The sequence below is a fragment of the Odontesthes bonariensis genome, chromosome 12, assembly GCF_027942865.1.
Source record: "Odontesthes bonariensis isolate fOdoBon6 chromosome 12, fOdoBon6.hap1, whole genome shotgun sequence".
NCBI lineage: Eukaryota > Metazoa > Chordata > Actinopteri > Atheriniformes > Atherinopsidae > Odontesthes > Odontesthes bonariensis.
The window spans coordinates 21794648-21813799 of NC_134517.1; the positions used below are offsets into that span (position 1 = coordinate 21794648).

Genomic DNA, 19152 nt, shown 5'->3' on the forward strand with positions numbered 1-19152 from the left:
TTCATTGAGGATATCTGTCCATTACATAGCAACTTTCGTTCAGGGGGATATATTTCAATGGACAGCTCCAGTTTTACAGCCAAGAAAAGAATTAGATTCACCTCAAAGTCACACATTAGTTATCTTCAGAGAGCGATGATGGAGGATGTGAGAAAACCCACAAATACAGAACCTCGGCACTTTGTCACCAAGCTGAAAATATCAGTTAAGTGCAGTAAAGCACTACCACAGGAAAAATATAGTGATAATTGGTAGATAATAAAATGCTCTTTTAAAAAAAAAAAAAAACTCAGATAACGGGTTGTTTGGCAGTCTAAGATTCTCAAAAGCTTGAAAAAAAAAAAACCCAAAAAACAAAACAGAACACACTGAAGCATCACCTTATGACTTGAAATGGTTTTAATGCATCACAAAAATACTCGAGTCGTAACAAGAATGTTAATGACCTTGTGGGATTGTACCTGAATGCTGTCAACTTGCAGGAAGGTGCTGCAAAACAAATGAATTAAAGATCCTCAGCCAACCCGGCAATCAAGAGATTCTGACAGAATCTCATCATTCGGATCTGTGCTTGTTTGCAGGGCCGATGTCTTACCAGGTTCCTCACACGCCTCATGCCATTGGACTGATCTAAAGCAAAGAATGGGCGTGCAGGAGAAGCCTTTGTTTTCATCCCTAACTCAGTTAACCCTCAGGCAACAATGCAAAGACTGACACCAAAAAAGCTAAAGATGGTGTCCGCTGCTACACCTGAACACGAGCCTGAATGTGAGAGGTACAGAGCACAGTGTGCAGTTGCTTTGTGGGTAACGTCAGGCTCAGGGCTTGACCAGATTACATTTCTCCTGGTGTTGTTTTTCCACTGTCCAGCCATCGAAGTTCAGCGCTAAACAAGAAACAACTAAATGTGCAACTTTTTCTAATGAGAGTCTGAGTTAGTTTGCACCTCGTGTAGAAAACACTCCAATCACAGCGCCGCTAGATGCTGCTGTGGAAGTGTCTTCTGAATGATCAAAGTCTGCCAGCATGAATAAAATAGCAAGCATCCAGTCTCTTGTTACTCTGTCCTTTCATAGTTAATTAAACGTCTCAGCTGGTGAAAATCCAGCAGTGGGAGTTCTCACTGGTACAAAGAAGAGAAACCAGATTTCCTCTGAGCTGGCCTCCACTCAGAGAACCACTGAAGTACAGTCCTTATGTGAAGATTCTTTGTTTTTTTTAAAGCAGTGCATGGACAGGCTGCCGGTTACATTCTTGAGCTCCTCACCACGTATTCCACCCCCAGGCCTCTTAGAGACACTCCCCATCTCACCTAACCAACTCAACTCTACTCAGACTCTGTCTTACTTATACTATATTTATTCAATCAAAACCTAAATGACAAAGACAAAACTCAGTTGCTCAATTTTATTGTTTTTTACCCCCCTTTTTTTCTTAAGAATCACCCCATTTGGACAATGTACAAAACCACTTTTTAATTTCAGTATGAAGTGCTTCAAAACACACCAGGAACTGTTGACAAAAGACCTTTAAAAAAAATGCCTATGATGGAGAAGAAGCGGGGTGTCTTCTGCGGGACAGCCGACGCGTGATCACCTGTGAAAAACTACACATCATTTCATATCTCACACAATGTGATAAAACACGTGGGATAAACAGTAATCACACCCTCCAGCTGAACTACTCCCCTCCTCTACTAATATCAGCATCAGCTGGCAAACAGACAGGCCTTTGCTGTGGCAGCCTATCACCAGCTACTACAAACCTGTAATACTCTTCAAATCAACCACTGATTTTGTTACATCAAGACAGCATCTTCTTGGCTGCAGCGAAAAGTCTGTAGTGATGTGGATTTTTTTTTTGTACAGACTGGTGAGAGCACCTGTACGTTGAATGGGTGCAGCGTGTCACAGTCAGATCAGGCCTGTGCTGCTAGCCTCTCAATGATTTTCCTGTAGTCTTCCACAACAACCTGATAACTCTTCTCCAGCTCCTCGTGCTGCGTCTGGGTGTCCATCTGACCCATGTGGGACACCAGCTCCTCCGGCCGCAGGCACTTCCTCATCTTCGCCAGCTCCCGCTGGTTTTTCTGCACAACACAAACAACAAGACGCACACGTTGAGCTTCAAATACAGGTAGAGGGCGTCGCCTGCTTTAGAGATTCAGGCGGATTTGTGGGCAAAAAAAACAAGGTAACAGATGCGATCAAAGGTTACTTATAAACAACATAAAATCTATGGATGAAACGTCTTAATGCTGCATTAAAAGTGGTGACAGCTGTTAGAACCGCCCCACACTGCGGAGCCTTCTCCCAACATTCAGTCAAACGAATATTCGAATAACTGTTCCGAGTTGAAGCGAGGTTTATTGTGCAACACAGAAAAAGAGTTACTCTGCAACAGTTCTTGCATTAGAACAAGCAAACAGAGCATGAAATCCTCTCTGACAGAAGCTGGGTTTTCTTTGCCAATTCTGAATCGCATTCACAACATTTGAAGAAGACGAGAAGAATGGAAAAGGCATCGATCGGAAAACCGTCTCCTGGTAAGCAACAACATTTTATGTCACGCGAGGTGTTTTTCACCCGTTTCACAGATGAGTTGATGCACCTTAAGGAGCGTGGAAACTTGCGTCCGACTCAGGAAAAAATAAAATGAAGCGACTCACATGACTGAACAGTTTCTTCCAAGCTAAGATATAATATCCCCGATATTCCCAGAGATTTAAGTCATTCCTGATAAAGGTATTAAAAGAGAATGTGTAAGAGCTCTAGTTTTTTGGTTGGGATACCCGCCTCTAGTGAATTACTACTGCTAGCAACGAAACCTACGTCACCACCCTCCGGCGATACCACCCAGCCTAGTTTATCCACTTCAAACCAGTCTATGGAAACGTGTCTGGTTCACATTTCTTTTTAATGGTTTTTCAAGAGATCACTGGAGAATTCCTTTGCGAGTGAATGGAAACGTGGCAAGAGAATGACTGAGCCCTCAACCGTTTGGTCAGACCCTTAAAAAAGACCAGAAAGTGTTCATTTTATTGAGAAATACTGGACACGGCTGACAGGATTGCAAATTAAATTCTCTGCCTAAACAAACAAACAAACAAACAAACAAACAAACAAACAAACAAACAAAAAAAAGGTGGAAGAATCAGAGCAATTGACTCTAGATCCAGAATCAATCTATCCGTGATCAATCAAACAGTTGTTTAAAAATAACGGCGAAACATGAGGATCTGTATCAGGCAACCAATTACCTCCCACTTATGGCTATTTTAGGGTGAATTAATAACCATTAAGCCAGTATTTTTGATTTGCACAAACTTCCACAGTGATGTTGATTTCTGCAAGTTTCTGAATGTGGAAGGACAGAGTACAGATGTACTTAGTCCAGTACAACATGTTGTGTGTGAAATATCTGCAGGCACATGCACGCAGACATGGTCTCTGGGGAACCGGGGCTATGAGCAGAAATGCATAATTCCCCCCTCACATTCGCAGAGCAGCCATTCAACAAAACACGGGCTGAATCTCCTGAGGGAAGGAAAAAAAAAAAGAAGGAAAAAGAAAGAAAAAAAACCGACTGCATCTGGCTACCAGATCTTTCGCTGCCACTCTCCCAAGGAATTCTTCCTTCCCACTTTACCACATAGGTCTATTCCATGTCAGGATTTTGCCTTTTCATGAGACATGTGGTTACCCTGCTGACAGAAAATTCTCTAATGGATGGCATGCAAAGTTTCAGCGAGCAGCTCAAACTGAAAATGTCACAGGCAAACAGGATGTAGGGAGTTATTCTAGTGCACAGAAATACTCAGTGTTTCCCACTGTCGAGTCTGAGAGACAGACACAGACTCGCAGGCGGTTTCTGTTGGGCTGACCAGGCCGTTACTCTAAACTCACGGAAGCTCACTGGGAGCAGGGGAGAAAACAACAACAACAAAAACACGGCAGCGCGCGCCGCTTTTTCAAAGCGCCGAATTGCGCCGAGCCGCCGGCTCTGTCACAAAGTGCTTTAAACACATGTTTGTGAAATGATTTCTCCCAAAGAAATGCAAATCCTGACTAATGACATGCGCTTGAATAGAAAAAAAAAGCTCCAGCGGCAGCGAAACCACAGACGCCTGGTGCGCCCTATTGTGGCTGCAACAATACAGCACTGGTAATCTATCAATTTTTGCAGGACTCAAGATCAATTTTTCTGCTGTTTTAAAAGGTGGCATAATAACTAGTGACAATACAAGACTGTATGCCGATCAAATGCATGCCGTACATGTACAATTTGCCCACCCCCATATCAAACAGCTATAATGTTATGCTAACAAGAAGTGGAAGACTGCACACTGGATTCATGTTTGACAGCTGGGACAATCTGGCATCCACATTTATTTGAATAAATATGGGAACAGCTCAGAATGTCATTCTGAAAACACCTTTTTTTTTTCCCCGCACGTATGTGAAACTGTAAAAGATTCTATCCTCACCCTGTAAGGTCCAAAGAGCCTCTTCTTCACCTCCAACCGGTACTCTCTTGCCTTTCCTTCGTCACTCATGTCTGTTGCTCTTAGACGCAAGATTTCGTACACTCGCCTCGCATGTTTCTGTGGGGGGGGGGAGAGAAACCATTATGTCTCATCTGGACACACATCCAGGCACACTGGCTACAGGAAGCAGATAGAAAATATTTTTGAAGTTGAGATAAGAAAACTGGTCATTTTTAGGCTCAAATGCCTCAAATTGGATTAATTTCAAACATGAGATTATTACAGTTTGACATTAATGTTCCAGCTAAGTGAACAGCTGGAACGGTCATTCAATAACAACTTTGATAACCCGATCATCATTTATCAACAGCAGTTTCTTCAACACGCCAATTTGCTGCATTTTCCCGTTTTTCGTTACTGTACAATCACCAGTTGGGGAGGTTTTGAACTGCTAAGTCAAGTTTAGTTATCTTGACTTCAATAAAACAGTAATGGACCTTTCCCAATATTTCTGACATCTTACAGGGACAGCTGTTACCACAGCTGCAGCCTTTTCTCAGCACCTTGTTAATTTTCAACTTGTCTTGTGCCTCTTGGACCATGTCAGCGGAGAAGCCGAGGTGCAGCTTGTCTGCAGCGAAGGACGACAGGCCCTGGCAAAGCTTCACCAGCACGTAGTCCCTCAGCTTCACGTAGTTCTCCGATGGGTCTTCGGCTGCAAAGGGAAAACAGAAAACGATTTACACGAGGTAACAGTGCTGATGTCCACGTTTTTACAACCGATTCACAACGCACAAGTCTGGTGCCGCTGGGGCTGTAACAATCACGACATTTGGATTGTAAAAATAATAAGAGATGAAATTAGCTGCGTTCGTGCCTTTTGTCTACAGCCGTTTTTCCATAAAACCAACAAACAGACTCCTCGAAGTTACAGGGCAAAATGTTCCCACAAAGATGCTGTGCGGTTTGGTTTTGCAACCAACTCCACGACGTTAATGTCGACAGACCATCACTGAAATCTGGCTAGTTTAACATCAAAAGTGCATCAAGATAATCAGTCGGCTCCTTTACACAGAGAAGAGGAATGGGTACAAATCACGTGGCAATAATGTTGGAAATAGGACCACTCTGCGGGTTTCACGCAGCTGTTTCATGGAGGTGAATGGGAAAATTGCTCCAAAGGTTATGTAAAATGATTGTGGTCAGCTCACTTAATCAATAACCATGGGATTGAGATTAATTATGACAGCCATAAGCATAGCCGCATAAATGCACAAATGTAACCCTCTCTGTTTATTTTCAATTTCCCGGGATCATTAAAAACGGCTTCAATCAGACCAGTTGACCAGATCAATTAAGAGTACTAAAACGTGCGAGCAGCAGCAAAAGCCATTGACGACACCCTTCTTTACAGCCTTAGCGTATCAAACCCGACCAGAGCTGAGAATGGTGGCGGGTGATTGGCCCAGGAAATGTGTTTGAACTGGAAGGCAGCGATACCAAACACAGGTTGTTGGAGAGCTTGTGGAAACAGCGAGGCCAATCATTTCCACATCTTTTGGGGTTGCCCAGTCTTAACTGTATACTGGAGAGAAATAAACTGTCATCTAGAAGCTGTCTTTGGGGTAAACATACCCCATAGATTTGACACTTTGTACTTAGGGAATATCACTTTTGACAGATGGGACTATAGAGATAAAAAAAGTGCTGCTTATACTTTTGGCTGCAAGCAAAAAGGCTATTTCAAGAAGGTGGTTAAAGCCAGATTTCCCCCCCCCATAGAAGAATGGTTAGATGTGACTCGGGATATATATGCTATGGAAAAACTTTCCTACTCTCTCAAACTACAAACAGAATTTTTTTAGGATGTGGTCTAAATGGACTGGTTATGTTAAAGACATAAGATCAGATTTTTGCTGATCAATATCTTTATTTTGTACTGTGTAATTTTGTATGTTTACTCTCACTCTTGATAAATGTGAAGTGTAGAACCCCCATGTTTAAATTGTTCTAGTTATAAGAATGCTGAAATGTTTAAAATTCATGGCCATAACAGAAAATTGTTTCTGATATAACAACTACCAAGGACTCTCTCACCAAAATGGATACATTTTGTTTTCTTTTTCTGTATTGGTGATGTACAGCTCATGTGGGAGGGAAGGAAAGGGGAGATGGAGAGGTGATAATGTGAGAATGGTGAAATCCTTTGGCCACAATAAAAAACAAATGTCAAAAAAAGAACTGGAAGGCAGCGGGCGCCTTCTGCCAGAGCAAATAAAACCCAAGCTCTCACATACGTCTGGTTCTCCGACGCACGCGGTGTGGTGCAGAACACGTTACTGGTATGTTAGTTGTATCATTGAAGGAAAGCCAGGGATTTTGGTGTCATGACATTAAAATGACTACATTCTGCTCATTTACAGCTCGATCTCAAAGTTCCAATTGAGATTTCTTCTTTTTTTTCCTTTGAAAGGAAAAGGCTGGAAAGCCATTTTTAATATTCAACCTCCATCTCTGAGCAAAGAATCCATTTCTATCCAACAAGTTTCAATCAAAGACGTCCCGGTACACGAGACAGTCCCGCAGATTATCTTACCGTCTGGACCCAGCAACTGCAGAACAAAAAAAATCATTTCAACTGTTCAGGGGGGTGATGCCCGGATTTGGTTTAAATGTTCATGCTGTGCTCCTTCACACAGTCTGTGCCATGTTTAAAAAAAAACAAAAAAAACATATTAGATGCTCACCTGTGATGTCTTGCACTTTGGGCAGACTGCAGTAAAATCTGTGCACTGCCTCCAGAAGCTGAGCTCCGTGACCCTCGCCTTGGAACGGAGGCAGGATCAGCATTTGGCTGTTTAGTTAAAGGTCAGACATACACGCACATGAGAAACCCGGCTCATTCCAAATGAAAGACAAACACGTATATGTGGCGTTTCAGTTGTTTTTCTCAATAGTAACAGAAACTCTTTGATTGAAAGCCACCAACAATGGACTGTTATACTGATCCACCAATGCAACAAATCAAATCACATCAAAAGCTTATCTATAAAGTTGTTTTCAGACACAAATCGCCCTGGTTTGGTTCGGAAACAAAATCTGGTTGAATGCTTAGCTATATAAGCCAGTAATTTAGGCTTTTTGGGGGAGAGGATAAAGAAATGTATAATTTTCCACTCCTTTTTCATACAAAAGAATGGGAAGGCACGTGCTGCCCCAGCAATTACCTTACACGTGGTCGGGTTTTGTCTGGGTATACGTAGTAATTATAAACTGTCATGTAGCCAACAGTTGCGTAGAGAGTCTCCCCGTCTTTATTGTACTTTTCAAATCTGCAGATAAAACACAAAGGCAAACAGGTCAATTACAGGCACACTCCCATGCAGTGTCCATTTTAGCCCCTCCGTTCTCATGCCCACCCCTAAACCCCCCCTCCCTAACATCAGCATGTTAGAGGAGCCAGGGCCCAATTGGTACACCTGCTACAACCTGAATACATTATGCACTTAATTGGAGTACTGCAACTTAGAGGAAGAGAAGGGGCTGGAGGAGGGTTTGAGCTCCTCAAAATCACTTCAGTCCATTTTCCCCATTGTCACCATTAATAGGTGCCAGGGTAAAGAAAACACTGGCAGAGGCTCTTTTTACTGTTAAGACATTGTTCAGTGTTTCAAAAGACAACAGTATTCAATTCAGCTCTTGCCCCTGAAAAATCTGAAAAGGGCTTTTGGCACAAAGGAAGCTCTTGCCTGATCAACAATTCTCCTACGGGGGGAAATATAATCAAACTGGCCTGGTAATTGGTCACAAGCGCCTCAAAGGGGGGCTTTGTTTTTCAATGACACAGAAAAGGCTTTAGGGTAACACTGGGAGTGGGGGTGGGGGGGGGGGGGGGGGGTTGTGTCAATTAAGGAGGGCACTCACACAAGAAAGAAGTCCCAACGATCGTCGTCGGCATCGATGAAACTGGCGGTCTCGATGAACCACATAAGGAAGGTCTGGAGGCGCTCGTGGTACTCTTGGAATCCCGGGCAGGTGATATTAGCCTGGTGGGGGGGATGCAAATGCAGCAAAAAATAATAGTTGAGATTTAAATCTCATCCCTGTCATAACAGATGCAATAATAAGCACCATAAATGAACAGTGGAGGAAAAACCGGCTTGGTGGGCCGCTGCGGTACGGCAGCAAAGGAGGTTTGCACCTTGTGAATCTGGTAGGTGAGCTCTCCCGCCTCCTCGTTGTGGACAGTGTACGAGTGAAGCAGAGTGCCGAAGGGTTTAAAATTGGCCTCTTTCTCCAGGAGCGAGATGAAGTCGTCAGTGTTGCCGGTGAATCCGGCGGGAACTATTTCACGGATCTTCCCCTCGACGTCGTCGGGCTGCGTGACACAATGAGATCAGAATTAGTGGTTAAACAAACAGGTCCCGAGGGCCAAAAAATGTTTGGTGGATTTCCAAAATTCACTTTGCGCATTTCTTTCTTCTTTTAGACAAGGCTGCGATATACAATCTGTAATTATCCATTTTTGGCGCCCGTGAAAAGAAAACCATTAGGCAATTAAAACTGTCAGCTGAGCGGAGGCCACGGCAGCAGCACCCCCCCCCCCCTAAATCACTACATTTACTACTCATGTTAAACCATGAATATGTGATGAAGTTGCCACAATAAAACGCATTTCTGCTTCTCACTGGGAAATGAAATCTTATGAATTGATTTCAACTTAACAAACCTTTGGGCATCCATAATAGAGGCCTCTCCTCTAATCCTGCCAAGTGAACCCAATCAAATGAATTTGCCCCCGCGTTTTCAAAGAGCCTCAGAGACAAAGGGGCCCTACCCTCGGACTTTTTACTCAGTGCAACGTGTGGTTAGTTCAGCTGTAATGTTTGCATTGTATCCATTTCCACAAGGATTGACATGAGAACACTTTGCTAAGCAGCCCTTTCACACCATTTACATGTGTGATGGGCATTATTGCGGCACAGAGACCCTTGCTGCTCAGCATTGAAAACTGGGAAATGAAGAAGGTCTGAGCAAAATGCACTACAAAAGGCTAATACAACATACTGCTAATTCCCCCCTTTCAGACATCAGCTAATATCTAACTGGAAGTAATGCACCTGCAGCTGAATGCCTCTTAACCATTGTAATTGTTCAGCCACATTTCTTGGGAACAAGGACCACACTTAAAGGACCATGGACAAACAAGTTGCTTTGTCCCGGGCACTCTCCTACATACTAGACACTAAATTGCACAGCCTTCCAGAATAGATGCCTTAGTTTGGCATGAATATAACTTAACAATGTTCCTTTAGAGCAGTTTGTTAATGTCTTTGATTTCTAACAATAAGTACAAAGGGAGAACAAACTATCTAATTTGTTGTATTGGTATTATTTCATCTCTTTAATCCACTTCGACGGCCATTCTACACTGAATATTTGCTGGGATTCTACTGCTTGTGAAGTTTAAAGCGAAACACATCCAAGCAGATTGTTAATGTAATAATAATTTAAAAAAAAAAAAAAAAAAACTTTTATAGAAATTTTCCAGTTTTGTTCAGTGCCCGCGTGGAAAAAAAGAAGAAAAAAAAAAAAGGATCTGGCACCGACTCAAGAGCGTTCTGGGAGACGTCCAGCAGTGCTGCGGGTTTTTTTTTTTGGCTGATTTAAAGGGGAGAAGGTGAGTTTCGATCAGACTCTTGTATCAATGTGACAGCTGCATCAACTCCATCTCTGCCTCCCCTCGTCTCTCGCCAGCTGCACCGCACCCCGACCATCCACACGCACTCAGAGACAAACACTCTTCAGATGCAGCCTGAACTCTGCTGCTCCCCTCACTCTCTGCCTCTATGCCAGCTGCACTCAAACCCTTAACAAGGTGAACCGACACTCACGGGTCAGCGCTGAACTCTTAGCCGAGGCGCACACCTCCATCACATTTCGGTTTGAATATCTGCTTCAAACAGCGCTGCCCCCAAAAGTGTAATGGCTCTCCTTATTTAAAATAAAGAAAATAAGTGAAGTTGGTCGTCATGTTTGTTTCTTTATATATAAATCTATCGTCTCTGTGCGTTTCACACTTCTGAACCCAAAATTCGAAAGCTGTCCCAGTTCTCTCATGGAAACCAGTTCCCGTGCACGTTGCAAAGACAGGACAGATGTCCCGTAGTTGAATCATTTGACCTCAGTAGGGGCCAACAGCTAATTCTGTCAGTTTCGCCAGACATTCAGAGGAGCCAGTGTCCTTTTGTGAAGTCTCAAAGAGCAGGACAAGCATTCCACTTTACTGTCCGCTTTTGTCCACATGTGAGCTGTTGATATGTAAATAACTGACTAAAGAAATAAATAAGCAAAGCATAAAGTTTTACTCACAAAGCAACATTAATTCCACCTACAAAGTCATCTGTTAAGTTATTATTTCATAAAAGTTGCAATATTTACACTACAACATCTATATTTCTTTTAAAGCTAGCACATGTAAAAATATGTGCGTGTATATATGAGATACCCAACCAGGTCACATTACTCCCCCTGCTGATTCAGTCTCACAAACAACTAGGAAAGAAAGAAAGAAAGAAAGAAAGAAAGAAAGAAAGAAAGAAAGAAAGAAAAAAAAGGGTTGGAAATAACAAAAACAACAACAAAAAAAAAAATCAATGTCTCATGTTAGACCTCATAAACAAAACCATTCTCTTCCGACTGGGAGTAGCAGGATTAGTGTGCTGGCACAGGGGGCCGGTGCTGTTTAAGTCTAACAAACCGGGACATCTTTAACTGGAATAATGTCAAATCTCAAGAAAGTCTCAGAGGTTTCTGAGTCAGAGGAGAAAAAAAAAAAAGGAAGAAAAAAAGAAAAGCATCACTGGCTACTGACTCTCCTTAAAGAGATTGTTTCGGAGGAGATCGCTCATAAAAGCTTCCTTCTATTGATCCGAATAACAGCCCCCCTTTTTTTGTGTGTGTGCTAAAGTTGAGATGAATTTCAGAAAAACGTGCGACATACTGTAACATTTTGAAAATCATTGTCAACTGCAAATTACAATGAACCACTCGAGATAAGTGACAACTTTCACAATAACACGGTTCAACGGCAGCGTTCAAAATGTCCAATCAAAAGTTAAAAAAAAGGGGGGGGCTTATCCCTGCAGGCAGTTATTTGAACTGACTTCATGTAGCACAACAGTTAGACATTAAAATTAAAACTAACAGTAATGTCTTTAGTCAACCACCATTTCTGCGTCATTTTCGAAGTTTGACCGAAAGTTTTTGACATGTTTAGTTTGCAAAATGTCGATCATTATCATATATATATATTTTTTTTTAAAAGGTTTTTTGGGGGTCACTAATGGCCTTTATTTTTGACGGTGGGTGGACAGGACAGGGGGCAGAGAGAGTGGGGGGGGCGGGCATGCATCAAAGGGCCCCCGACCAGGACTCAAACCCAGGCCGGCTGTGTTTAGGAACTACAACAAGACTGCTCAATCTTTCAAACTCAATCTTGACTTTGACATTGGTACATTACATTCTGAACACTGGGCTTTTATGATCAATTTACACGATTTATTTATATATCTTTTTAATTATTTGTCTTCAGAAACGCAATTGAGACACCTGTGCATAGTTTTTTTTAACCCTTCAGTTATGCGACTATTCATTGAGCCACTGAACAGAAGTGGGGCACATGATGGGGTGTTGCACTGGTCAATTCTTGTTGCCTGCAGCTCAACAAGCACAACCTCTCTGTAGCCATTGAACTAAGCTTATTTCTCTTTATTTTTAAATGATCTGCTATAGTACTAATAATGTGGCAACAACTAAAAGGTACCTACAGCTTGCATTTCATTACAGTTTAGGAAGCTCTGTGCAGGGATTAAGTCTACTACTTACCCCAGCGTTAGCTAAGACTGTAGCTACCTGGGCAAGAGACCCCAAAGGAGGCCAATGATCATTTTGATCATGAACGTTACCACAATTAAAACGCGCCCGTTTTGATAACCTGCTGTTAAATCATAAATTGTAAATAACACGATGCTTCAGACGAAGGATCCAAACACACGTCAGGCTGACATGAACCAAAACTGACATTGTGGTACTTTCAAGCTAAATTACATTTATTTTTTTAAATATTTATTTTTGAAATAATCATAAACAGAGCTAGATATTACTACATATTTGTATTGTGCCTACTGTCAGGCAGAACGAGCCCTTGACAGGTTTCTGTCTGAGAATACACTTTCATGCAATTTCACAACCAAAAAAAAAAAAAAAACTGTTTTTTTTGTTTTGTTTTCTTCGCTGTCAGACATAAGAATGAGTCTGGTATAGTTATTGAAAAGCACCCTGTTGAGATGACAAGTTCACTTGGTGCAACCCGCAACCCCCTCCTTAGAACAGTTTCTGAGGATGGGTCACAGCTGGGTCAGCTTTTTGTTCAACGCAGAGCTGCAGCATCGCAGTTGAGACGGTTGCAAATCAGCTTGGAGAGTCACGATTAACGGTAGAACTGCAATTATTTTAAATAACTGCCACTAGGTCTGTATTACTGCCATAAGCAACTCAATTCACCTGGACAAAAACAACTGCGTGAAATGTATAGAAATGATTTCCTCAGTAGAGTGACTGACTGATACAGGAGCAGAACTTTTAATCACATCACCCCCACTGCACCCCTGTCGTCAAACTGTGGTCATGACACGTCTGCCACGCCCGATTTAAAAAGTTAAACCTTAGTGTGTTTATTTGGAATAAATTGGCGTTGCTGTTTATAAGGATTAAGTGAATGATCAACTTATAAGTATATTTAAACTGCAAGTCTGGCAGGAAAATGAACAGTGATAGAAAGCTAGACTGTTATTGGCCATCTTAAGTGTAATATCACTTGATCCTGAACCAAGTTTAACTGTTTTTTTTCGGAGGGGGGGGGGCTACCATTAAAAAAAAAAAAAAAAAAAAGAGAAGAACAAAGCGGATCTCACCTCCACACAGTCAAACGTCTCGGTGACTTTTGAGGAATGTTTCACTTTGAAGAGGGTGCTCAGGTTCCCAGCGGTGTAGAACAGCTGGATCTGAAGACCTTTGTATCCAAAAGCAACCTCACTGCGGGAAGAAATCCATACGAATTTACAACTCTGTCATTAACTTATAAACATCAAATGAAACCGTTTGGTGCAGTGGACATGTGGAAGTTCAACTCACGTCAGTGGGACAATAACAAACATGTTTTTAATCCAACTGTATTAAAATAGTTCAATATGCACCTGGAGAGGATAATAAATGTTTACTCTGGCCACTTATTTCGCTGTGCTGCATTGTTTCTTTCATCATTATATCGCAAACACTGAATGACAAAATAGATTCATCATTATGCAACCGTGTGATTAAGGTTTACTAGCAATTAGCGCTTGCTGAAATAATTAATACCCCAATTACAGAGTTCCCTTTGAGCTGATTGCAGCAGGCGCAAAAATAACTAATCCTAGTTTTGACTCATTTGGAAGTGCAATTTAGAGCATAACGACATGCTACTGTAAGTCCACACATGGATATACAGGTGTCACTGCCAAGAACAGAGCATTGCTAGAGTTCAATGCCTCTTTTGCACATCGCATTTCAGTAGAAATGCAACTCTTTATAAACTGTTTTTTTTATTTATTTTATGCCACACCAACATACAAAATCAACAAGCTCTCGTGCTTCATGTGAGGGTCCATTATTCTTTGTGTGACATTGCAAATCCCACTTTTCTCACTAATTCTTCAACAGTTTCTGGCTAAGAATGTGTAAAAATTCACATATTTGCACAAACGTACAAAAAAAAAAAAACAACCAAAAAACATATATTCCATAATGAAAGAGTGGTAAGACCTGCTCAGATATGACCAGAATCAGCAGGTTTGGACACCGATTCCAAAGGCAGATGTGCAAAACATCTATACAAACTCTCTTTAAAAGGACGATATTTTGGGAAGTGTGCCTGCTGGCTTTTCTCGCCAAAAGCGCAGCGAAAGGTTAAGATCAATGATATGCATCTGTATTTAAATTCAAACTAATTAAGATGTAGTTGACTGGATAAACGACTAACTCAACCTGGATCCAATAAACACGTGAACGGGGCAGTTGGTGGCGTAGTGGGTTAAGCAGCCGCCCCATGTTCAGAGGCTACAGTCCTCGCTACAGCTGGCCCCGGTTCGACTCCCGCACCGAGTGGCCCTTTGCTGCATGTCTTTCCCCTCTCTCTGCCCCCTGCTTCCTGTCTCTCTCACACTGTCCTAACATTAAAGGCATAAAAAGCCCCAAAAAATACTTTAAAAAAATAAATAAATAAATAAACACGTGAACGCTTCTAAGATTTAGTAAAAATGTGTCTTGTAAGTTGAAATGGAAAAGTAAATGTAGCGGTGGGTGGAGAAGCTCAACAACCACCCAAACAAGCAGTTCATTTGTGTGCATTTGTCACCTCACAGCAAAGTGTTTCTGGGTTCAAACACGCCAGCTGACTGGAGCGCCTCTGTGAGGAGTGTGCATGTTGTTCCCTCGCCTGTGCAAGTTTCCTCCAGGCGCTCCAGCTTCCACCCAAAGTATGTTTAGTACTCGGTTAGTGGTTAGAGTCGGTCGGTTTGAATCCCACGCTCGCCACTCAAAAAATTGTTGGAACTGACAGCTGAGGGGTGTCCGTCCACCTCCTTGTCACGGCCGAGGTGCCCTTGAGCAAGACACTGTACCCCCATGCTCCCCGGGCGCTGCGAATGGCTGCCCACCGCTCCATGAGTCTCTATGAGTGTGTGACCCTGTGCATGTGTGTGTCAACAGGTGCCAACCTGGATGGGTTAAAAGCGGAGGACAAATTTCGAATGTATGCATGACAAATAAATGTGATCTTAACATTTCAGTTTGGGGAACACCCAGTGGATCCAGGGTTCATCACAAAATTAGCGAGAGACGATTTGTGATTCGGGCTTTGAGTTTAAGAGGCAGGCTGACATAAAGACAACTAATCATGTGAGTTAGTGAGTCTACAACAGCGGGGAAAGGTGTGTTTCTGATGATGATTCTAACCCAAAAGGCTGTCCTACAACCTTTCAATGGATGAAAAGTAAGATCCATCAGAACAGAGGAAACATTTCTCTCTACATAAGGAAAACTGCAAAGCACACAGTGATGACTAAAAAATAAAATACTCACTCATCTCCAAATATTTGGTGGCTGTATTCTGGGTGGAATGTGGTGCCATCATCTTCAACATCCTCGGAAAAACGAACTGAGATTGAAAGAAGACCAATTACTTACAGAGAGAAATGAGAAGACAGTAAAACAAAATGAAAATCAATTCACGAATTGAATCAATTTGCCTTATCTCACATATGAAATGAAGCAAAAAGACACGTACCCAGCTTCAGACAGATAGCTTCATTGGTATCACACTTGTATTCAGCCAGCTTCTTCTCCATGGCATTTACCCCTGTGGAAACCCAGAGAGCACAAACCATGTCATTTGATAAATAATAGTTCCACCATATGTAGTTGTTTAGCTGCTCTGAAAGAACAACTTTACTTTACTCTACTTTGCATTTTGTCATGAGACAAGAGCAGCGTTAATTATTGTACATCTATTTTCACGATCAAATTATTGTTTTGGGCATTTTTGGTGTAACACGAATGCCCACATTTACTGGTTCCTTTTATTATTATTATGGTTGGTTTTCTTACATGTTAGGAGTTGGTGCTTTTCTTGATCATTCACTGAATCTAAAAATCTGAACTGAGTATCTTCCCATTTTGGCCTGTTGGTTAAGTGAAACGAGGCATCTGAGGGAGTTGCCTTAGGCTATGAAAAATTATTATTTCTTAACATTTCATTTTCTAAAAAAGCAAATTTGCAAAAAGTGACAATGAAAACAATAGTTGTTTAAAACAGTTTATTGCTGTACTGTTAAGATGCTGCAAATCAAAACAGAACTAACTACACAAATTAGCCCTCACTTTGTGGAAAACCATCACCTCTTGTATCGAAATTATTTAGTGTACAATCAACAGTCTAGTACCGCTGCGTTTATGTTAATGAAACAGGGATTACCATACTCTAATTGTTTGTGCCAGATGTGAAGAACAACATCTCCTGTCATTAATACCCCAATAAAGAGCACAGTGACTCTCTCACTCTAAACAATGCAAGCCTAACTCTTCGTTACATCCTATGTGTCCTGCCGAGTTTTTGAAAGTTTGAGCTACTCTACAAAGTGGATTTAACAGTGGGCATTTGAACAGCATGCAATGCCACATGAGCAACATCAACTACAAGCACGCTCACTGTTTCTGACAAGTGAAAACTGCAGGTGAGCTGTTAACGCAATAAAGCTGTTGCTGCATCGTTGTGGTGCAGTAAACTAACGTTAAGTCCGCATCCATCAGTACATCCATCAGTACATCCACATCGCACGTTTGGACGGAAACATGCGCGTTACATAAACACACAAAAACACTGGATGCCATGACAGCCTGGTAGCATGCTGCAAGCGTTAGCACACAGGCCCTCTTCTCCATTTCCAATGCAAAGTTAGCTAGCTTAACGCGCCGATTTGCAGAGAGACATTACGCTACCAGTCAGGATTAAATCAGTGCTGGCGTCCACGTGTGAGTCAGCATGTATTCAAATGAAGAAAAAGCCATTGAGGTAATGAAACATTTGGGCTCTTACCCGCCATTTCTGAACACTGTGGAGCTGTGTTGTTGTCCCAAAAGACCCGCGGAAATAAAAGCCCTTCCGGGTCAACGTGTTTCCGTGGAAACAGGATGTAGTTTTTTTGTTTTTTACCAAGCGACTGCTAAAATAGTCCGTTCACAAGAGAATAATAATGTGCTTAAAACTCCATTCTGGATAACGAATTTATTATATAAAAAATGGTTATGTTCAGTATCTTAACTGCTTCAATTACGGCGCCAGTTTTACAAGTGTGCACCTCCATGCTTACATTGAGAAATGGGTTGGTGCCATAAGTCTGCCAGTGTTTCTGTATATTTATATTTGGAAAATAAAACAGCATTAGAAATACTCCAAAATTATGATTGAGCTAATTGACGTCCCGCTTTGTAATTCTAATTTTATTAAGTCATTCAAATGTTAAACGTTTTGTGTGATTGTATTGAATATCCCAAATGACAGACGAGGGATATTTCTAATGCTCCTTTTGTGTCTCACTCAAAAAGGCAGAAATGTGAAAGCCAGCAACGTATAGTGGGAAACCTGCATTGCTAACGAGTTAGATTCAGCACCTAAAATACGGAATTCGCAAATTAAAAAATTCAGTTATTTGTCATTTTCAAACAACTTGTTGCATTTAACTTCAGTGTATTATTTTCCTGATCATTCCAGCCCCACAAAAAAAAGTGAGGAGGAAAAAAGAAATTGAGCGAAATTAGATTCACATCAAATGCCAATTCATACCAAAATTTGGACATTTGGTGATTTTCTGTTCAGTTTCATTCAAATCTAAAACTTTATAACTATATCTCAAAAACAGTAATCCTAAACCTGCTTCATAACATTTGACAGTCATAAAAAGAATACATTTAGAGTGAAAGTCCCATTTAATGTGCCAGTTTTGTGAGAATACAGTAAATTGATAAATTAGCCAACATGAATATCTAAAAAGAAAAAAAAGTAGAATTAACTGAATTTTACCATCCCTGCTTAAGTGTTAATTTTGAACATCCCTCTGAGGGCTGCTAATGCTGTGCTATCATCTTACCCTCAGCTATTCTGACCTCCAGGACCACCAGTGAATGACCTACTCGGCCATGTTTAAGACACTGTCATTTCACCTCTACTACACTATCAACACTAGATTACCGGTATCCCTCTTCTCAACAAAAGCATACATCTTACAATCCTTGGCAACCAAGTGTGTCTGCATGTAAGCAATACATGTTGCTTGATCTCTGAACGATAAATTATAGTCTTTCAACATTCTTTTAGTGGATCTAACAGTATAAGGAGGAAGTATAGTGTTAAACTTGAGAAATTCTCCGATGTCTAGCAATGTGTGTAAATCAACCCAATTAGTGGCCTTTGGCTGGTGCGTAAGAGACAGTAGTGCTGACGTTTCACTAATACATTCTTTCAGATCAGAAGTGATTTCTGCTCTCAGGACCGTATGCTTCAACATTGTATCTCATGTTAAAGACCAGCGTCGCAGTAGATTTGTGTAAACATGAGGCAACTTGGGAACAGCACAGTAATTAATCAAAGACCTTGAGAGCATGAAAGCAGGTTTTTGATTACAAATAAAGTATTTTCCACTCTTGTTAGAGCAGTTTGACATTATGTTTAATTCCCTTTTACAGTGTACACAAAACCACATTGTATTAAAAATACATTAAAGCTGTGATGTAAGATGTAATGTTCCTTATCTGTTATGTGACCATGATATAATGTGTGCTGTGGACTACAGGAGGACACAAAGAAAAAGATTCATGCTAGCTTGCTTTGTTTGGAACCTAGTCTGAGCTTTGAAAGAATTCCCTCCCAAGCACGTGCTTTCAGGTTTATGTGTCTCTAAATACTTATATTTACATTATACAGCTCCAAGTACAATGCTGCAAGCAAGGTTTAAGTTTCCACCATTCATTCTTGTTGAATAAACAACATATCGTGTGATAATTGGTCAGTT

General features: G+C 41.3%; 1 protein-coding gene across 1 annotated transcript; it reads right to left on the reverse strand.

Moving 5' to 3' along the window:
- Positions 1–1393: 1393 nt before the first annotated feature.
- On the reverse strand, positions 1394–17245 carry hat1 (histone acetyltransferase 1). Its single transcript, XM_075478710.1, has 11 exons — positions 17181–17245; positions 15873–15944; positions 15668–15743; positions 13462–13582; positions 8688–8864; positions 8411–8532; positions 7714–7818; positions 7234–7340; positions 5050–5201; positions 4487–4603; positions 1394–2089 (listed from the first exon to the last, which is right to left on the reverse strand). Exons 1-11 carry the CDS (start codon positions 17185–17187, stop codon positions 1919–1921), a joined length of 1227 nt encoding a protein of 408 aa, XP_075334825.1. The 5' UTR covers positions 17188–17245; the 3' UTR covers positions 1394–1918.
- Between the last annotated feature and the right edge of the window lie 1907 nt (positions 17246–19152).